The 15855-nt window shown below is 44.1% G+C and overlaps 1 protein-coding gene across 9 annotated transcripts in view; it reads right to left on the minus strand.

Annotated features, from left to right (window-relative positions):
* The window catches only part of LOC142381821 (protein NLRC3-like), a 126490-nt gene that overhangs the window by 59833 nt on the left and 50802 nt on the right, over nt 1-15855 (minus strand). For 4 of the 9 annotated variants that reach the window (XM_075467068.1, XM_075467063.1, XM_075467069.1 and 1 more), the window contains 6 exons: nt 8524-10306; nt 6605-6778; nt 4787-4960; nt 2383-2556; nt 2023-2236; nt 1165-1904 (listed from right to left, as the gene is read on the minus strand). The exons of 1 other annotated variant lie outside the window; for it this stretch is intronic. In XM_075467068.1, the coding sequence (XP_075323183.1) occupies nt 1878-1904; nt 2023-2236; nt 2383-2556; nt 4787-4960; nt 6605-6778; nt 8524-10306 (2546 nt within the window). In that variant the 3' untranslated portion in view covers nt 1165-1877. Of the gene's footprint in view, nt 1-1164; nt 1905-2022; nt 2237-2382; nt 2557-4786; nt 4961-6604; nt 6779-6910; nt 7024-8523; nt 10307-15855 lie in introns of those variants that run through there. 4 more of the 9 variants (XM_075467065.1, XM_075467067.1, XM_075467066.1 and 1 more) reach the window with 4 other exon arrangements.

Genomic DNA, 15855 nt, shown 5'->3' on the forward strand with positions numbered 1-15855 from the left:
CTGCAAAACTCCAACTCAAGCTAAAGCGCTGCAATACCCCCTCTGGGAACAGAACAAAGTTCAACATCCAGCTGTTCCAGGACATTGGAACAACTGAGCTGTATAAAACCACCCTTCAGAACAGGTTTCAAGCCCTGCAAGAAGAACAACAATCAGTGAACGAGTACTGGAACAGCGTGAAAAGCATATGGAAGGAGACTTGTCTGGAAGTTATTGGGAAAAGGACTACAAACCTTCAGTACTTTAACTTGAGTAAATTTTTTTACTCAACTACATGACTTTTACTTGTAGTTGAGTGCTTTGTCTCCCACTGCTTAAAGCACTGTCGGCGTAACTGCCGTGTATGCTGCTTTGTTGTCTTCCGCTATCTTCTCCGCGAGCAACAGTAACTCCTCGACCAATGGGATGAGCGTATTCTTGTGTGTGAATATGCTGTCAGCTCATTGGTCACAGAGCAGGAAAGGGCACCATGGAGCAAATTCGTAGCTATACAGTTTATGTCCTGAAAAAGTATGAAATGTCACTGTGTGTTTTATGTGCATCAGATTATAGTTTATCAATCATGTTTCATTCTGCAGAGATGCCCCGTAAGGAGAGGACGTTAAAGCAAAAACAAAAGGAGTGTTTCATATTGGTGCTCCATGTGCCCCCTTTTTACTTTGAGCACCTGCCCCTCCGAAGGTCTCTGCACGGCCCTGCAAAGCAGCATCTTTGTTTGGTTTCTGCTCCACAGCAGAGTGAGCAGCACTGATGTCCCTGCAGCTCCAACAAAAAGGGACAAACAAGGACAAACAGCAGTCTGACATCTTCTGAATGTGAGCAACAGCTGGAAGTCACCTTCATACATGGTTTGTTTCCTGAGTCCAGGTCCCAGTCCCAGCCTGGGGTCCTTGCTGCAGGTCCTCCTTCCTGTTTATCTGCTGTAAAATAAAGGCCGTCTGTGTCCTGCTCTGTGAATCTTTGCCAGCGATGGAGAAACCAAAGCTTTCTGAACCACTGAACCAACATGAAGCCATCGTGTTGAAACGGTTCAGTGTTTCAAAGAATTTGATCAAATTAATGATGGCGCCATCTGCTGGCCACCCTTCAACACAGCATTTAAAGGGCCGGGTGTTATAAAACAGAGACACTGTTCTGCAGAACAATAAAGGTTCCATGTGCATCTTGAAATGTTTGACTGTTTAATTAGAGACATTAATAATATACTTGTGTTATAACGTGATTGTGCCATCATAAAATACTGTATGTAATAGAGATATGCTTTAGTAAGATTTATAGAAAGGTTGAAAGATGTTTATTTAACAACAAGATGATTTCAGCTGAGTTGGGCTTCAGTCTGTTCCTCTTCTTTGTTACGACCCCTCCAGCTTTTCACCCGGCACAGAAGTAGCTGGCACATCCTCCTGACTGCCGGGACAGAAAAGTGTTGCCACATCACTATTTTCTTCATCTTTCCCAACTGTTTGGGAGGCAGTAACAATAATAATAATCAAATGTTCCTTTCAGGTTCCCACATTTCCATCAGCTCAGTCGTCTCTGACTGAATCACACCGACAGCTTCTCATTTCCACTGATGGATTTAAAGATTAAAAGATTAAAAGTCAGTTTTTAAAGGCAGAAATGAAGCCGAGAGAATAAAACGTGTGTCAAACTTTAGACTGTGGCTTTTCTTTAAGTTCAGATGGAACTGAAGGTTTAAGGATCGTTTCCATTACTGATCATTTCTAACCCAACTTTAACATGGTTATTCCAAAGGAAGAAAAACACAGAATACAAACACATCATCATCATCATCATCATCAAGTCAGAGTCTCTCTGCACACAAGCTGCTGCTGCTTCATCCTGTGGATCATCAGGACACAGATCATCCTCTCAGCTCACATCGTCCTGTTCATCACTCCCAGCTGTAGAGAGAAGAAGAAAGAAGAGAGGAGATAAACGAGTGTTTCCAGAGCGTCTCTTCCTCAGCTGCAATCAGCTTTAATAAATAGAATAAATAATAAATAAAGTCTGATAAAATACTGCTGAGAGCTGCATGGACCTCCGACCCTCTATTGACCTCAGAGTCTGCAGTTTGCTGTGTGGACTCTCCACAAGCTCAAACAGCTCCTTCACTGCCGATTCATTCAGGTTGTTCCTGCTCAGGTCCAGTTCTGTCAGATGGGAGGAGGGGTTGGACTTCAGAGCTGAGACCAGAGAAGCACAGCTGATCTCTGACAACCTGCAGAACCTCAATCTGAATAAAGAATAAAACATGATTTAAAAAAAAATCATCATTTCATCAACTAAACCCCAGAAGAAGAACACAGACTTTACCATGAAGACCAGCACAACTTCCACATCATATTAATCTGAACAAACAACTAAAACATGGTGTCTGACCTCAGAGTCTTCAGTCCACAGTGTGGACTCTGCAGAAAGCTGCTCAGCTCCTTCTCTGCAGAGTCTCTGATGATGTTCCCGCTCAGCTCCAGTTCTGTCAGATGGGAGGGGTTGGACTTCAGAGCAGAGACCAGAGAAGCACAGCTGGTATCTGACAAACTGCAGCCCTCCAATCTGAAGAAAGAATAAAACATGTGAGCTGAAGCCAACAGAGAAAAGGACTCTGAACCAGCTGCTGTCCATCATGGAGGATGAGCAGCTGATCTGTGCTGAGTGCTGACAGAACCAGCTGACATTAACAAAGTGTGTCAGAGCTGCAGGTTATTTTCACCAGCACTCATGGAAATATAGAGTGCAGGAGGTGTCTGAGAAAGGATTGCAGTTCCCACAGTCCCTGAAGGCAGCATGATGGGGGTCCCTTCAGCCTCCTCTGCTGCTCTGGCAGTCAGGATTTAACCCCCCTGTCAGCTGACGTCCGGGCTTTCAAAGCAGGTCAGCAGCAAAAGTTTGAAAGTGAAAAAACGGGTCAGAAGGTGGAAAAGAGTTCAGAATCTGACAGAAAGTTTGTGAATCTGAAAACAGAAAACATCTTAAATATGGACAAATGGGACTAAAGTGTTAATAAAACCTATGAAAGAAGAATGAACTTTACATCAAAGTGAAATAAACTTCTGCTGCACTTTGAATCTGGTTGTTTGTTTCTCACAGAAAGTGATGAAGCTTGATGTTTCTCAGCCTGCATTCACTCACATGCTGCTCACAGCTCTCTGAGCTCTGACTGAATGAAACAGCTGGAACAGCTGGCACACAGCCGGCAGGGGAACAGAACAGCATGTATCTGCAGTGATGCAGCAGCCCCTGCCCCCCTCCTGCATGGCAGCTCAGTGATCATCCTTTGTGTCTGTGTTGGGCTCACCTGCACAGGGTCGCAGCACTTCACCTGTTCAGCTTCTCTTTGGCTGCACAGCTATCAAACACTGACTCTGCTGCATGTTTTCACACATTTCTCACCTGATGGAAAGCTGCTCACACACACTCACAGCTTCCTTCCATCTGCCGTTACCTAGCAACAAGTTAGCCAACAGCTGTTCTCTCAGCCATCGTCCAATCCTGTTATTCTTCTTCTGATAAACTCTTCTCTGTGTTTCCCACACAGTCACTAAATGTCAGCATCACCTTCAGTGGGCCTTGGCATTGTGTAACAGGGAATTATTGATAGAATTCATGAAATAAAGCTCAACTGAAAGTGATTTCCTTTCAGTTATCAGTGGGAGAAGCTTTCTGGCTGCATTTTGTCATCATGAATGAATCTGACTGAAGAGAACTGCTGCTGTGATGAAAGCTGTTTTCTAACCAAGTCAAAGATTGTTCATTAACAACAGAGTTGGAGGGGAGTTTGTTAGTCTCAGCTGATTAACGGGCTGCTGGAAATATTCAGCAACTCTGGACCTCTGGAAGCATCAGCCAGTGATTCTAGATTTGTTTCTGTCTGACAGATTCACTGTTTTCTTATTATTTAACCCATTTAGGCCGGGAAAGCATTGCCGCATTTCTACCTTTAAAGCCGGGGGCGCTGTTGCGTTATTCTACCTTTAAGGCCGGGAAAGCGTACACGTCTTTTTTCCTGTATGTAGAAAACATGGCTGTTATGCTGGTTAACCTCATCCCAGCACTTCTGTCACCTGAAAATCTGGTGGAAAAAGAAATTGGAGGAGTAAAACTCACCTGCAGAGACCTGCTGCACTACTTCAAAGTGAGTTTACGTTATATACTCGGTACACTGAGTTTGTAAGAATCACACCTTTCTGCTACATCAGCCGCAGCTTCGGAGCCGCATGCGGTTCTTTCATCCTGATGCTGCAGCTCCGCCTGGCTTGGGAAAATAAATTTAAAAAGGATCCAATTGAAGTGTATTTTATTTGTGTTTTTTTTTTTTAAACTTTTTTTTTTATTGTAGTTCTAAATTGGAAGATTATTGTGATCTTGAAATATTAAAATAAATTATGTATATATATATTTTTGTTGCTCAAAATATGAGTCACACTCTCTGAAAGCCGGTGTATGCCCGCTAAAACGCTGCGCATTTATCGAGACTTTCAACCCCAGGTAGGCCAAGTATGGAGAAATGTAAGAAAATAAAAGTATCTGAAGAAAATTGGTGCAAAACAACCCTTATACAGGAAAAAAGACGTGTACGCTTTCCCGGCCTTAAAGGTAGAATAAGGCAACAGCGCCCCCGGCTTTAAAGGTAGAAATGCGGCAATGCTTTCCCGGCCTCAATGGGTTAATAGATCATCATTTCATCAACTAAAGCCCTGAAGAAGAACACAGACTTTACCATGAAGACCAGCACAACTTCCACATCATAGTAATCTGAACACACAACTAAAACATGGTGTCTGACCTCAGAGTCTTCAGTCCACAGTGTGGACTCTGCAGAAAGCTGCTCAGCTCCTTCTCTGCAGAGTCACTGATGGTGTTCCAGCTCAGGTCCAGTTCTGTCAGATGGGAGGGGTTGGACTTCAGAGCTGAGACCAGAGAAGCACAGCTGATCTCTGACAACCTGCAGTCCCACAATCTGAAGAAAGAATAAAACATGTGAACTGAAGCCAACAGGATGCAGGCTGAAACTGACTTTAATCAGCTATATGTGCCTTTCCAAATATCATATTTGGATCCGGCTCTGCCACTAGTGCTCATCTTTGGAAATGATTCAGTTATTTTACCACATTTATTTAAACCACTAGTAAAGCAAGAATGAACATTTGGAAGGAGCAGCAAGGGAAATAAGTACCGTATTTTCTGCACCATAAGGCGCACTTAAAAGCCTATAATTTTCTCAAAAAACAAAAGTGCGCCTTATAACCCGGAGCGCTTTATATATGGATTTATTCTTGTTAGCTTACGGACCCCGAAGCGATTTTGTGTGGTACACGCTCTGTCAAAATGTTTTAGTAAGACTTTGGTAAACTACAAAGCCACACCGCAGCATTACGGTAGTCATGAGCGTAGCGGAGTAATATATATTGTGATTCACCATAATAATAACAAAATTGAACAGTGGGTTATTGAACAGAGAGCAGCGGGTAGAAGCGTCTCTACAGTCTGAAGGCAACAGCGTTAGCACGGGACATGAGTATCAGTGTAAACAGGGCGTTCAAAGTTAAACTGCGAGCTGCGTGGGAGCAGGGGATGACAGAAGGCGAACACACATTCACCAAGGGAGGGAGACAGCGCCGGGCGACTTTCGCTACTATCTGCCAATGGATCGTGGATGCCTGGGCTAAGGTATCAGTCTCTGTGGTCCGAGCTTTCACGACGAAGGCTGGTCGATTTGTGCTACTTGTCGAGAATTGCTACTTTGTGGTTTTGCGCATGCGCCGAGCCGATTTTATAAGTTTCGTTTTTGAATCATCACTGAACTGCCAGGTAACAGCAACGACACTGTTTTGTTTCGCTTTATGCGCCTTATAGCCCGGTGCGCTTTATATATGAAAAAAGTTTGAAAATAGACCATTCATTGACAGTGCGCCTTTTAACCCAGTGCGCTCTATAGTGCGGAAAATACGGTACTGAGATGAGTGTGTGCAGCATGTTCTTCTTCTGTGGTGTAATTCTGAATTCCTCTCTGGTTTCTGCACTTTTTGATGGATTCTTTTAGCATGTGATCCTCTCAACTTTGGTGATTTTTCCTCCTTCGTGTTTAAAATAAAGTGCAGAGTCAGCGCTTTGCCATTTCCTCCAGTCTGTCACTAATTACTGGGTGGAGGCTAAAGCCCAAAGCAGACTGAGTCGTTGGCGTTAAAGTGACTGAACTCTGCACGTTTGTCCTGTTCAAATGAGCAGCAGCAGCAGCAGATCTGTCAGTTTGTTGCAGTTTAATCTTCATCCAGCTTTCCAAACTTTACTGATCAAACATCTCTCAGATGGACCAGAAAGGTGAGTCAAAGCTACATTTCAGCCGCTCCATGTTTACCTCTGATCTAAAGTGTTTTCTCTCCTTTTATGGCTGAAGAAAAATGTTTTTTACCAGGATGATTTTTCTAAGGAACAGCTATGCTTCAGTCTGTGAAAGTGAGGAAAGAATTGCTTTGGCAGGTGAAAAGGATGGAAGGGAGGATTCATTCAGACATGTGGTAACACTGAACGTTTGGATATTTCCACATATCACTAAATCATTTCAACTAAAACAGAAGAAGTAAAAGAGCTGCAGTGAACTGACCTCAGAGCCTCCAGTCTGCAGTTTGGACTTTCCAGGCCAGCAGACAGATGTTTCACTGCTGGATCCGACAGGTCGTTGTTACTCAGGTCCAGTTGTTTCAGATGGGAGGGGTTGGACTTTAAAGCAGAGGCCACAACTTCACAGTCAGTCTCTGAGAGATCACAACCAGCAAGTCTGTGATGAGAGAAAACGTAAAGTCAGTTCTACTAAAATCAGACAATCTGCACTATAAACACCAACTGAACTCATATTCTAACTGAACAGTGATGTGAATGTAATGTCCTCTGATGAACATCTGTTCTTCACATCTGTGATTGATCTCATCTCATCTTCCTGTGTTTGACACGACATCATTAATCTCTTCAGTCTCTCAGACCTGAGCTCCTTTAAACGGACTTTTCTTCATTATTTTCTCTAATCTGCAGATAAAGAAGGAAATGTGGTGTCACATTCAGACTGAAAACATGTTTGATCTGATCCCAAAGTCAGAATAAGGACGTTTTGCTCAGAAAACCCTTTTTACACTCTTACATCTTTCATTTGACTCCAGAATCTTTATAAAAAGTTCAGCTTAGTGAACATTTACAGCTGAAAGACGATCTCTTTGCTAACCACTGTCAGCTGGGACTGTTCACACCCATATACAGGAAGAATCCACTCTAAGAAGCTTCTAAGCACCAGTTAGCTTCTCCAGGGCTCTGAAAGCTGCCACAGAGCAACATCATTATGTCTCCGGAGACATCAGCTCCAACACTGCAGGCTGTACGCTTTGAGCTTTCCCCTCGTATATTTACATTCTGTGCAAAGGCCACAGTTCACGCCGTCTTCTCAGATGATGGCGTCTGCGTTTCACTGCAGATGGATGTCTTAATATCTCTAATCTGCAGCCATAAAAGCTGCTAGCATTCAGTACTGTGCCGTGGTCTGAGTCCACATTTCAAAGCGTTTGTGGAAATCATGGACGTGGTGTCCTCCGGGCTAAAGAGGAAAAGGAGCATCCAGATTGTTATCAGAGCAAAGTTCCATAGCCAGCATCTGTGATGGTGTGGGGCTGTTTTGGTGCCCATGGCGTGGGTAACCTGCACATCTGTGAGGGCGCCATTAATGCTGAAAGCTCCAAACAGGAGCAACACGGCTTTTTCAGGGACGTCCTGCTTATTTCAGCAAGACGATGCCAGGCCACATTCTGCAGGTGTGCCAGCAGCGTGGCTTCATAGGAGCAGAGTGCAGGAACTAAACTGGCCCGCCTGCAGTCCACACCTGTCTCCCATTGAAAATGTGCGGCACATTATGAAGTAAAAGATATGACGGCAGAGACTGTTGAGCCAAAGCTTTCACAATCAATCCCTCCAACAGCCAACAATGAAATGACCCGACTGAGGCCGCTCACCTATAAAACCTTCTGCTGATCCAACCATCACAATTTTACCAACAAAAACTTTTATTCTGACAAATGCTCTTAATGATCCAGTTCAGTAAAACTTTAAACCCCCAAAATACTTGTTCCAACATATTCCCACAGATTTCTGTTGCATCATTTCCAGTGAGCTGGGAACTGAGCCCAATCTGTCCAAGATTCTCTCCTGTGAGTCAGGTTGCCATGGAAACACTCTGTATGTGCCGATCTGAAAAAGTGGGCAGATTTCTTAGCTTCTGGTTGTGTTGGGGACCGGCCATGTGGGCCTAAAGCAGGCCTACATGGGAAACAGTGGAAACAGCAGGTTAATGCTGGCTTCCTGTCTCCAACAGTAGGTCTGCTGCTGTGAAGCACATGTGAGCAGAAACTGTGGGAAAGGTCCAGATGAACCTGTCTGCAGGTTCTCCAGAACATCTCTGCTGTTCATGTGCAGAAACAGCTTTTAGGGAACTAAACTACTAATCTACACTGACTCATGAAGTCACTGAACACATCAACTCACCGGAACTTTCTGCAGTTCCTCACAGCTGGAATCAGCCTCCTTCGTCCCTCAGCTGTTGTGTTGTACTCCTTCAGGTCCAACTCATCCAGAACCTCCTCTGACATCTGCAGCATGTAGGCCAGAGCTGAGCACTGGATCTCAGAGAGTTTCTCCTCTGATCTGTTCTCTGACTTCAGGAACTCTTGGATCTCCTGATGAACTGAGAGGTCGTTCATCTCCATCAGACAGTGGAAGATGTTGATGCTTCTGTCAGGAGAAATGTTAGACGTGGTCATCTTCTTGAGGTTGTTGATAACTCTCTGGATGGTTTCTGGACTGTTCTGTGTCTGACCCAGCAGGCCTGCTAAGAGTCTCTGGTTGGACTCCACAGAGAGGCCATGAAGGAAGCGGACAAACAGGTCCAGGTGGCCATTTTTACTGTGAAAGGATTTCTCCATGACTCTCTTCAGGAAGTCATCCAGAGATGAGTAACGGTATTTTTCTCCCAGGAATCTCTTCAGCACCTCCTCCTTCCTGCTGGTGTAGCAGTGCATCATGTAGACTGCAGCCAGAAACTCCTGAACACTCAGATGAACAAAGCAGTAAACTGGTTTCTGGAAGATCCCCCACTCTCTTTTGAAGATCTCTGTACAAACTCCTGAATACAGCGATGCCTCTGGGACATCCAGGCCACACTGCTCCAGGTCTTCTTGGTAGAACATGATGTTTCCTTTCTCCAGATGTTCAAACGCCAGCCTCCCCAGCTTCAGGAGAACGTCCCCGTCAGCCTCCGTCAGCCCCTGTGGACCCGCCTCAGGTCCCTGGTGGTACTTGTTCTTCTTCCTCTGTGTCTGAACCAGCAGGAAGTGCGAGTACATGTCAGTGGTGGTCTTGGGCAGCTCTGCTCTCTGCTCGGGGGTCAACATGTGCTCCAGAACTGTAGCAGTGATCCAGCAGAAGACTGGGATTCCACACATGATGTGGAGGCTCCTGGATGCCTGGATGTGGGAGCTGATCCTGCTGGCCTGCTCTTCATCTCTGAACCTCCTCCTGAAGTACTCCTCCTTCTGGGCATCGGTGAAGCCTCGTACTTCTGTTACCCTGGCGACACACGCAGGAGGGATCTGATTGGCCGCTGCGGGCCGTGTGGTTATCCAGAGGCGAGCCGAGGGAAGCAGGTTCCCCCTGATGAGGTTTGTCAGCAGCACGCTGACTGATGACTTCTGGGTGAGCTCAGACACAACCTGACAGCTGAACTCCAGAGACAGTCTGCTTTCATCCAGGCCGTCCAGGATGAACAGAAGTGTGCAGCCGGCCAGCTGCTCTGCTGGGAGCTGCTGTAATGTTGGATGGAAAACATGGAGCAGCGTGAGAAGACTGTGCTGCTCCTCTCTGATCAGGTTCAGCTCCCTGAAGGAAAGCAGAATCACCACACTGACATCCTGGTTCTCCAGGCCCTCGGCCCAGTCCAGAGTGAACTTCAGCACTGAGAAGGTTTTTCCAACTCCAGCGACGCCGTTGGTCAGAACCACTCTGATGGCTCCCTGCTGCTCAGCTAAGGCTTTAAAGATGTCCTGGCACCTGATTGGAGAGTCATGGCGGATCTTGGAAGCCGTCTCCAGCTGCCTCACCTCATGTTGGGTATTAACCTCTTCACTCTGTCCCTCTGTGATGTAGAGCTCAGTGTAGATCCTGCTGAGGAGGGTTCCACCTCCTGCTCCATCACTTCCTTCAGTCACATGTTCACATCTCCTCCTCAGACTCATCTTATGTTCATCTAAAACCTCCTGCACACCAACATCTGCTGAACAAAGAACAAATGAGACCAAACACAAACAGATTAAATTAATCAGGACTTCTTTATCTTTTTGACACCAGTTGAACATGTTTTTGGCTTCACACAAGCCCCTTTCACACTGAGGAAGAACCCGCGTTTAATTCGCGAATTTAGTGTGTCCGCTGTTCCTTTCACACTGACGATCCGGGCTGGGGTGTCAACTCGACTCGCCATTCGACCCGCGTCGGACCCTAGTCTTTTTGCCGAGCCGAGTTTGATGTGAAAGCAATTGACGCGGGATGGACGTGGGCGTGGCGTGACGTGAGGAGTTTAAAAGGTTTGCCGCGACATCCGAAAATGCTTTCTCCACTCGTCGTCGTCAAAACTGTTCAGAGCATTGGACCAAAACACCAACCCTTGTGGTCTTGCCATCTTCCACACTCTTCTTGCAGACACGTGTGTTTAGATCCATGACGGCTAAACGTCTTCGTCGATTGCGTCGACGCTGTTTGCGTTCTTCTGCTTCAAATTGTCGATGGATTTCCTCAACTTGGACATTATAGTTTTCTTGTATTCTCCGCATTTGTTCTTTGGCGGCACCCCACGTTGTGACCATCCACAAGTGTGAAATTAATACAAACTGAAATTTTTGTATTTGGCACAGACCTGCGCCATAAACTTATGAGGGATGCATTAACAAGCTGAACAAACAAAGGACCCTCTTAGGAGAAAATTGGAGGAAACCCAGACTAACCCACTCTCTACTTTATCTGGACAAAGTAAATCAAAGGTGACAACTACCCTCACCAAGCCAGATAAGAGAACCAGGCGCCTCATGGAATTGGAAATGACTTTACTCAGATTCACTTTCAGTAGAGTCTTAAAACTGTATTAAATGTGTTTGATAAATTTGTACAAGTTCTTTCAGGTTCTCAGTGAAATCATGAACTGCATTTTAAGACCCTTTTCACGATCGTACTTGCAAGAATAACTAGAAATGCACTCAGAGTGCAGACCTCCGCCAAGGAAGCTTTGTTTTATAAGCGCATTTTTTTTATCCACCCATATATTGTAGTGAATGGTCTGAAACAATCACAGATGGCTGCGAAGGTGTGGCCTACCTGTGGATAGCGAGCCATGTATGGACATACGTTCCTGATGTGGGCTACTTGTTCTTTGGCGCTGTCAGCAGAAGAGGCATTCCCTTCTCCCTATTCATTATTGAACAGCAGTGTTCGCCGTGCACACTGGGTTGCCGTGCAAGCAAATATTACGCTATATGCAGTTATGCACACTGGCTTGCCGTTGCAATCTTTTGTTGTGTTGCGCCACCTTGTGGAGGTCGCAAGATTGCAGCACGAACAGACGAATGAACAGACGAACGAACAAACCAACAGACAAACTCGGGCGATCACATAACCTCCTTGGCGGAGGTAATGAAGAAATAACCCTGTTGGAAAAATGACTAACCTGCCTATGGAACCACATTGCCCCCTAGTGGTCTGTAGTACTGAATAGTTCAATCCAATTGAAGTCAGTAAACTGGACATTTAAATGAAGAAATGCAACTGTTAACCAATGTTTCTGCCGTTTCTTTTTCTATTCCATTGTTAACACAGGAAAATAACATTGTTTGGTTCATTATTTATATGTCATAACTTTAAAGATATTCATCTGAATTTTGAGACTCATAATCATCATCCATGTCATGTTATGTGTTATTTGATATCTTTACATCATAAGTGTGTTATATCTTTAATCTGCATATCTTAACAAGTTGTGGTGTTTTCAGAATCATCGAGACAAATGTTTTATGAGACGGAGGAAGGGAGAAATAGAGTTTTTGTTTTTTCCAAAATCTCTAACATTAGAATCAGATCGTCTTACAAAACACGCCCAGGCAGACGTCACAGTTTCAGGCATATCGCTTTGCTTTGCGGTAAGACGTGTTGCATCACTTCCTTTTACCTTGCTTGTGCACTGTGAAATTTCTTGCTCCGCTTGGAGTACTGATAATCACTTTATTTCTATCTATAACTTACACAATTTTGCATAGTTAAACTCTATAGCATACCGTTCTGTTCTAACACACTCCTACAGATCTTTAATCTTTATTCTCACTTTTTAACGGTGTGTCTGGTTCTCTAGCGTAGCATGGCTACCGGTTCTCTTCCTCCTTCTCCTGCTTTCACCTGCTCCGTGTGTCAGATGTTTAGTTACTCCTCTGCCTCCTTTAGCGATAATGGTACATGTAACAAATGTAGTCTTTTTGTAGTTTTGGAGGCGAGGTTATCTGAATTGGAAGCTCGGCTCTGCACTGTTGAAAATCAACCGATAGCGAGCCAGGTCCCTTTAGTCAATGCGGAGCCACCTAGCGTAGCTAGCTCAATTAGCCTCCCCCTAGCAGAACCCGAGCAGCCAGGATTACAACGTGACTGGGTGACTGTCAGGAAGAGGCATAGCTCTAAAGTCAAGCCCGTTGTTCACCATCGACCTGTCCACACTTCTAACAGATTTTCCCCACTCAGCGACACACCCGCTGAGGAAAAAACCCTGGTAATTGGCAGCTCCATAGTCAGAAACGTGGCATTAGAGACACCAGCGGCCATAGTCAAATGCATTCCAGGGGCCAGAGCGGGCGACATAGAATCCTATTTAAAACTGCTGGCTAAGGATAAACGTAAATATGGTAAAATAGTTATTCACGTCGGCGTTAATGACACCCGGTTACGCCAATCGGAGGTCACTAAAATTAATGTTGCATCGGTGGGTAATTTTGCCAAAACAATGTCGGACTCCGTAGTTTTCTCTGGACCCCTGCCAAATCTGACCAGCGATGACATGTTTAGCTGCATGTCGTCCTACAATCGCTGGTTGTCTAGATGGTGTCCAGCAAACAACGTGGGCTACAGAGATAATTGGCAATCTTTCTGGAGAAAACCTGGTCTGATGAGGAGAGACGGCATCCATCCCACTTTGGAAGGAGCAGCTCTCATTTCTAGAAATATGGATGAATTTATTTGCCACCCTAAAACATGACAACCCAGGGCTCAGAGCAGGATGCAGAGTTGTAGTCTTACACACTTCTCTGCAGCTTCCCACCTGCTGCTACCCCCCCAATCAATTAACACAAAAGGAGCAAATCCTCTTGTGCAAAAAGAAATTATTAAAACAAAAACTTTAACTGAACAAAAACATCAAACTATTAAATGTGGTTTGCTGAATATCAGATCTCTCCTTTCGAAGTCTCTGTTAGTGAATGAGTTGATGTGTGATCATCATATTGATATATTTTGTCTTACAGAAACCTGGCTGCAGCAGGAGCATCATGTTAGCATTAATGAATCAACTCCCTCTGACTGTTTAAATGTTCACGTTCCTCGAACCACAGGCAGAGGAGGAGGAGTGGCAGCTATTTTCAGATCAGGGTTACTCATCAGTCCCAGACCCAAGATTAGTTTGAGCTCTTTTGAATATCTGATTCTCAGTTTTTCCCACCCAAAGTGGAAATCCCAAAAACCTCTTGTGTTTGTTGTTGTGTATCGTCCACCTGGCCCTTATTCTGAGTTTCTGTCTGAATTCTCAGAGTTTTTATCCCAGTTAGTGCTGAGTACAGATAAAGTCATTGTAGTGGGTGACTTTAATATTCATGTAGATGTTGAAAATGACAGCCTGAATATGAACTTTAATTCTATATTGGACTCTATTGGATTTTCTCAGAGTGTTCACAGACCGACGCACTGCCTTAATCACACCCTTGATCTTGTGCTGACTTATGGCATTGAGAGTGAACAGTTAACAGTGTTCCCTCATAACTCTGTCTTATCTGACCATTTTCTGATAACCTTTGAGTTTACATTACTTGACTATACAGTTTCTGAGAAGAAATTTACATATAGAAGGTGTCTATCAGAGGATGCTGTAACCAGATTTAAAGAATTAATTCCATCATCCTTTTCTTCACTGCCATGTGCAGATATGACAGAGGACGACTACCTAAACTTTACTCCAGCAGCACTTGACTCTCTTGTTGACAGCACTATAGTTTCAATGCGTACAGCACTGGACAATGTTGCCCCTCTGAAAAGGAAGGTAATCAGTCAGAAGAGGCTGGCTCCTTGGTATAATTCACAGCTGCGTGCTTTAAAGCAGACTGCAAGAAAGCTGGAGAGACAGTGGCGTTCCTCTAATTTAGAAGAGTCTCAGTTAGTCTGGAAAGATAGTTTAATAACGTATAAGAAAGCCCTTCGTAAAGCTAGAACTGCTTATTATTCATCATTGATAGAAGAGCATAAGAATAATCCCAGGTTTCTTTTCAGCACTGTAGCCAGTCTGACTAAGAGTCCGAGCTCTGCTGAGCCAGTTATTCCTTTAACTCTCAGCAGTGATGATTTCATGAGCTTCTTTATTAATAAAATAGTTTCTATCAGAGAGAAGATTGATGGAGTACTTCCCACTATTATCAGTAATGTATCATCAAGTACAGCAGCTTTAGAAGTATCTTTAGAACCTGATTTGTATTTAGACGGCTTCTGCCCAGTTGATCTCTCTGAGCTAACAACAGCAATAGTCTCTTCTAAACCATCAACTTGTGTTTTAGACCCAATCCCAACCAGACTGTTCAAGGAGGTTTTCCCCTTAATTGACACTTCCATATTGGATTTGATCAATCTGTCTTTGTTGACAGGATATGTACCTCAGACTTTTAAGGTTGCTGTAATTAAACCTTTACTTAAAAAAACCTACTCTTGATTCAGAAGTGTTGGCTCATTATAGACCTATATCCAATCTCCCTTTTATGTCTAAAGTTCTTGGAAAAATAGTTGCAGCTCAGCTTTGTGATCACTTACACAGAAATAATCTGTTTGAAGAGTTTCAGTCAGGATTCAGAGTGCATCATAGCACAGAAACTGCACTGCTGAAAGTTACCAATGATCTCCTCTTAGCCTCTGATAGCGGACTTGTGTCTGTGCTTGTCCTGTTGGATCTCAGTGCTGCATTTGATACGGTCGATCACAGTATCTTATTACACAGACTTGAACATGTTATTGGGATTAATGGAACTGCATTAGGCTGGTTTAAGTCATATTTATCTGATAGATTTCAGTTTGTTCTTGTAAATGAAGAATCTTCCTCACACACCAGAGTAAGTCATGGAGTTCCCCAGGGTTCTGTGCTTGGACCGATTCTTTTCACTTTATACATGCTTCCATTAGGTAACATTATTAGACAGCATGGCAAAAATTTCCATTGCTATGCTGATGATACTCAACTGTACTTATCTATAAAACCAGATGAACCCAATAGGTTGGTCAGACTACAAGCATGTCTTAAAGACATAAAGACCTGGATGACTGAGAACTGTCTGCTTCTAAATTCAGACAAAACTGAAGTCGTTATCTTTGGACCTGAGCGTTTCAGGGAGAAATTGTCTAGCTATATAGTTACTCTAGATGGTATTTCCTTGGCTTCTAGTTCTACAGTGAGGAACCTTGGAGTTATTTTTGACCAGAATTTATCATTTGACTCGCATATAAAACAGGTTTCTAGGACTGCCTTCTTTCATCTTCGTAATA

This window comes from Odontesthes bonariensis, chromosome 6 (assembly GCF_027942865.1).
Source record: "Odontesthes bonariensis isolate fOdoBon6 chromosome 6, fOdoBon6.hap1, whole genome shotgun sequence".
Taxonomy (NCBI): domain Eukaryota; kingdom Metazoa; phylum Chordata; class Actinopteri; order Atheriniformes; family Atherinopsidae; genus Odontesthes; species Odontesthes bonariensis.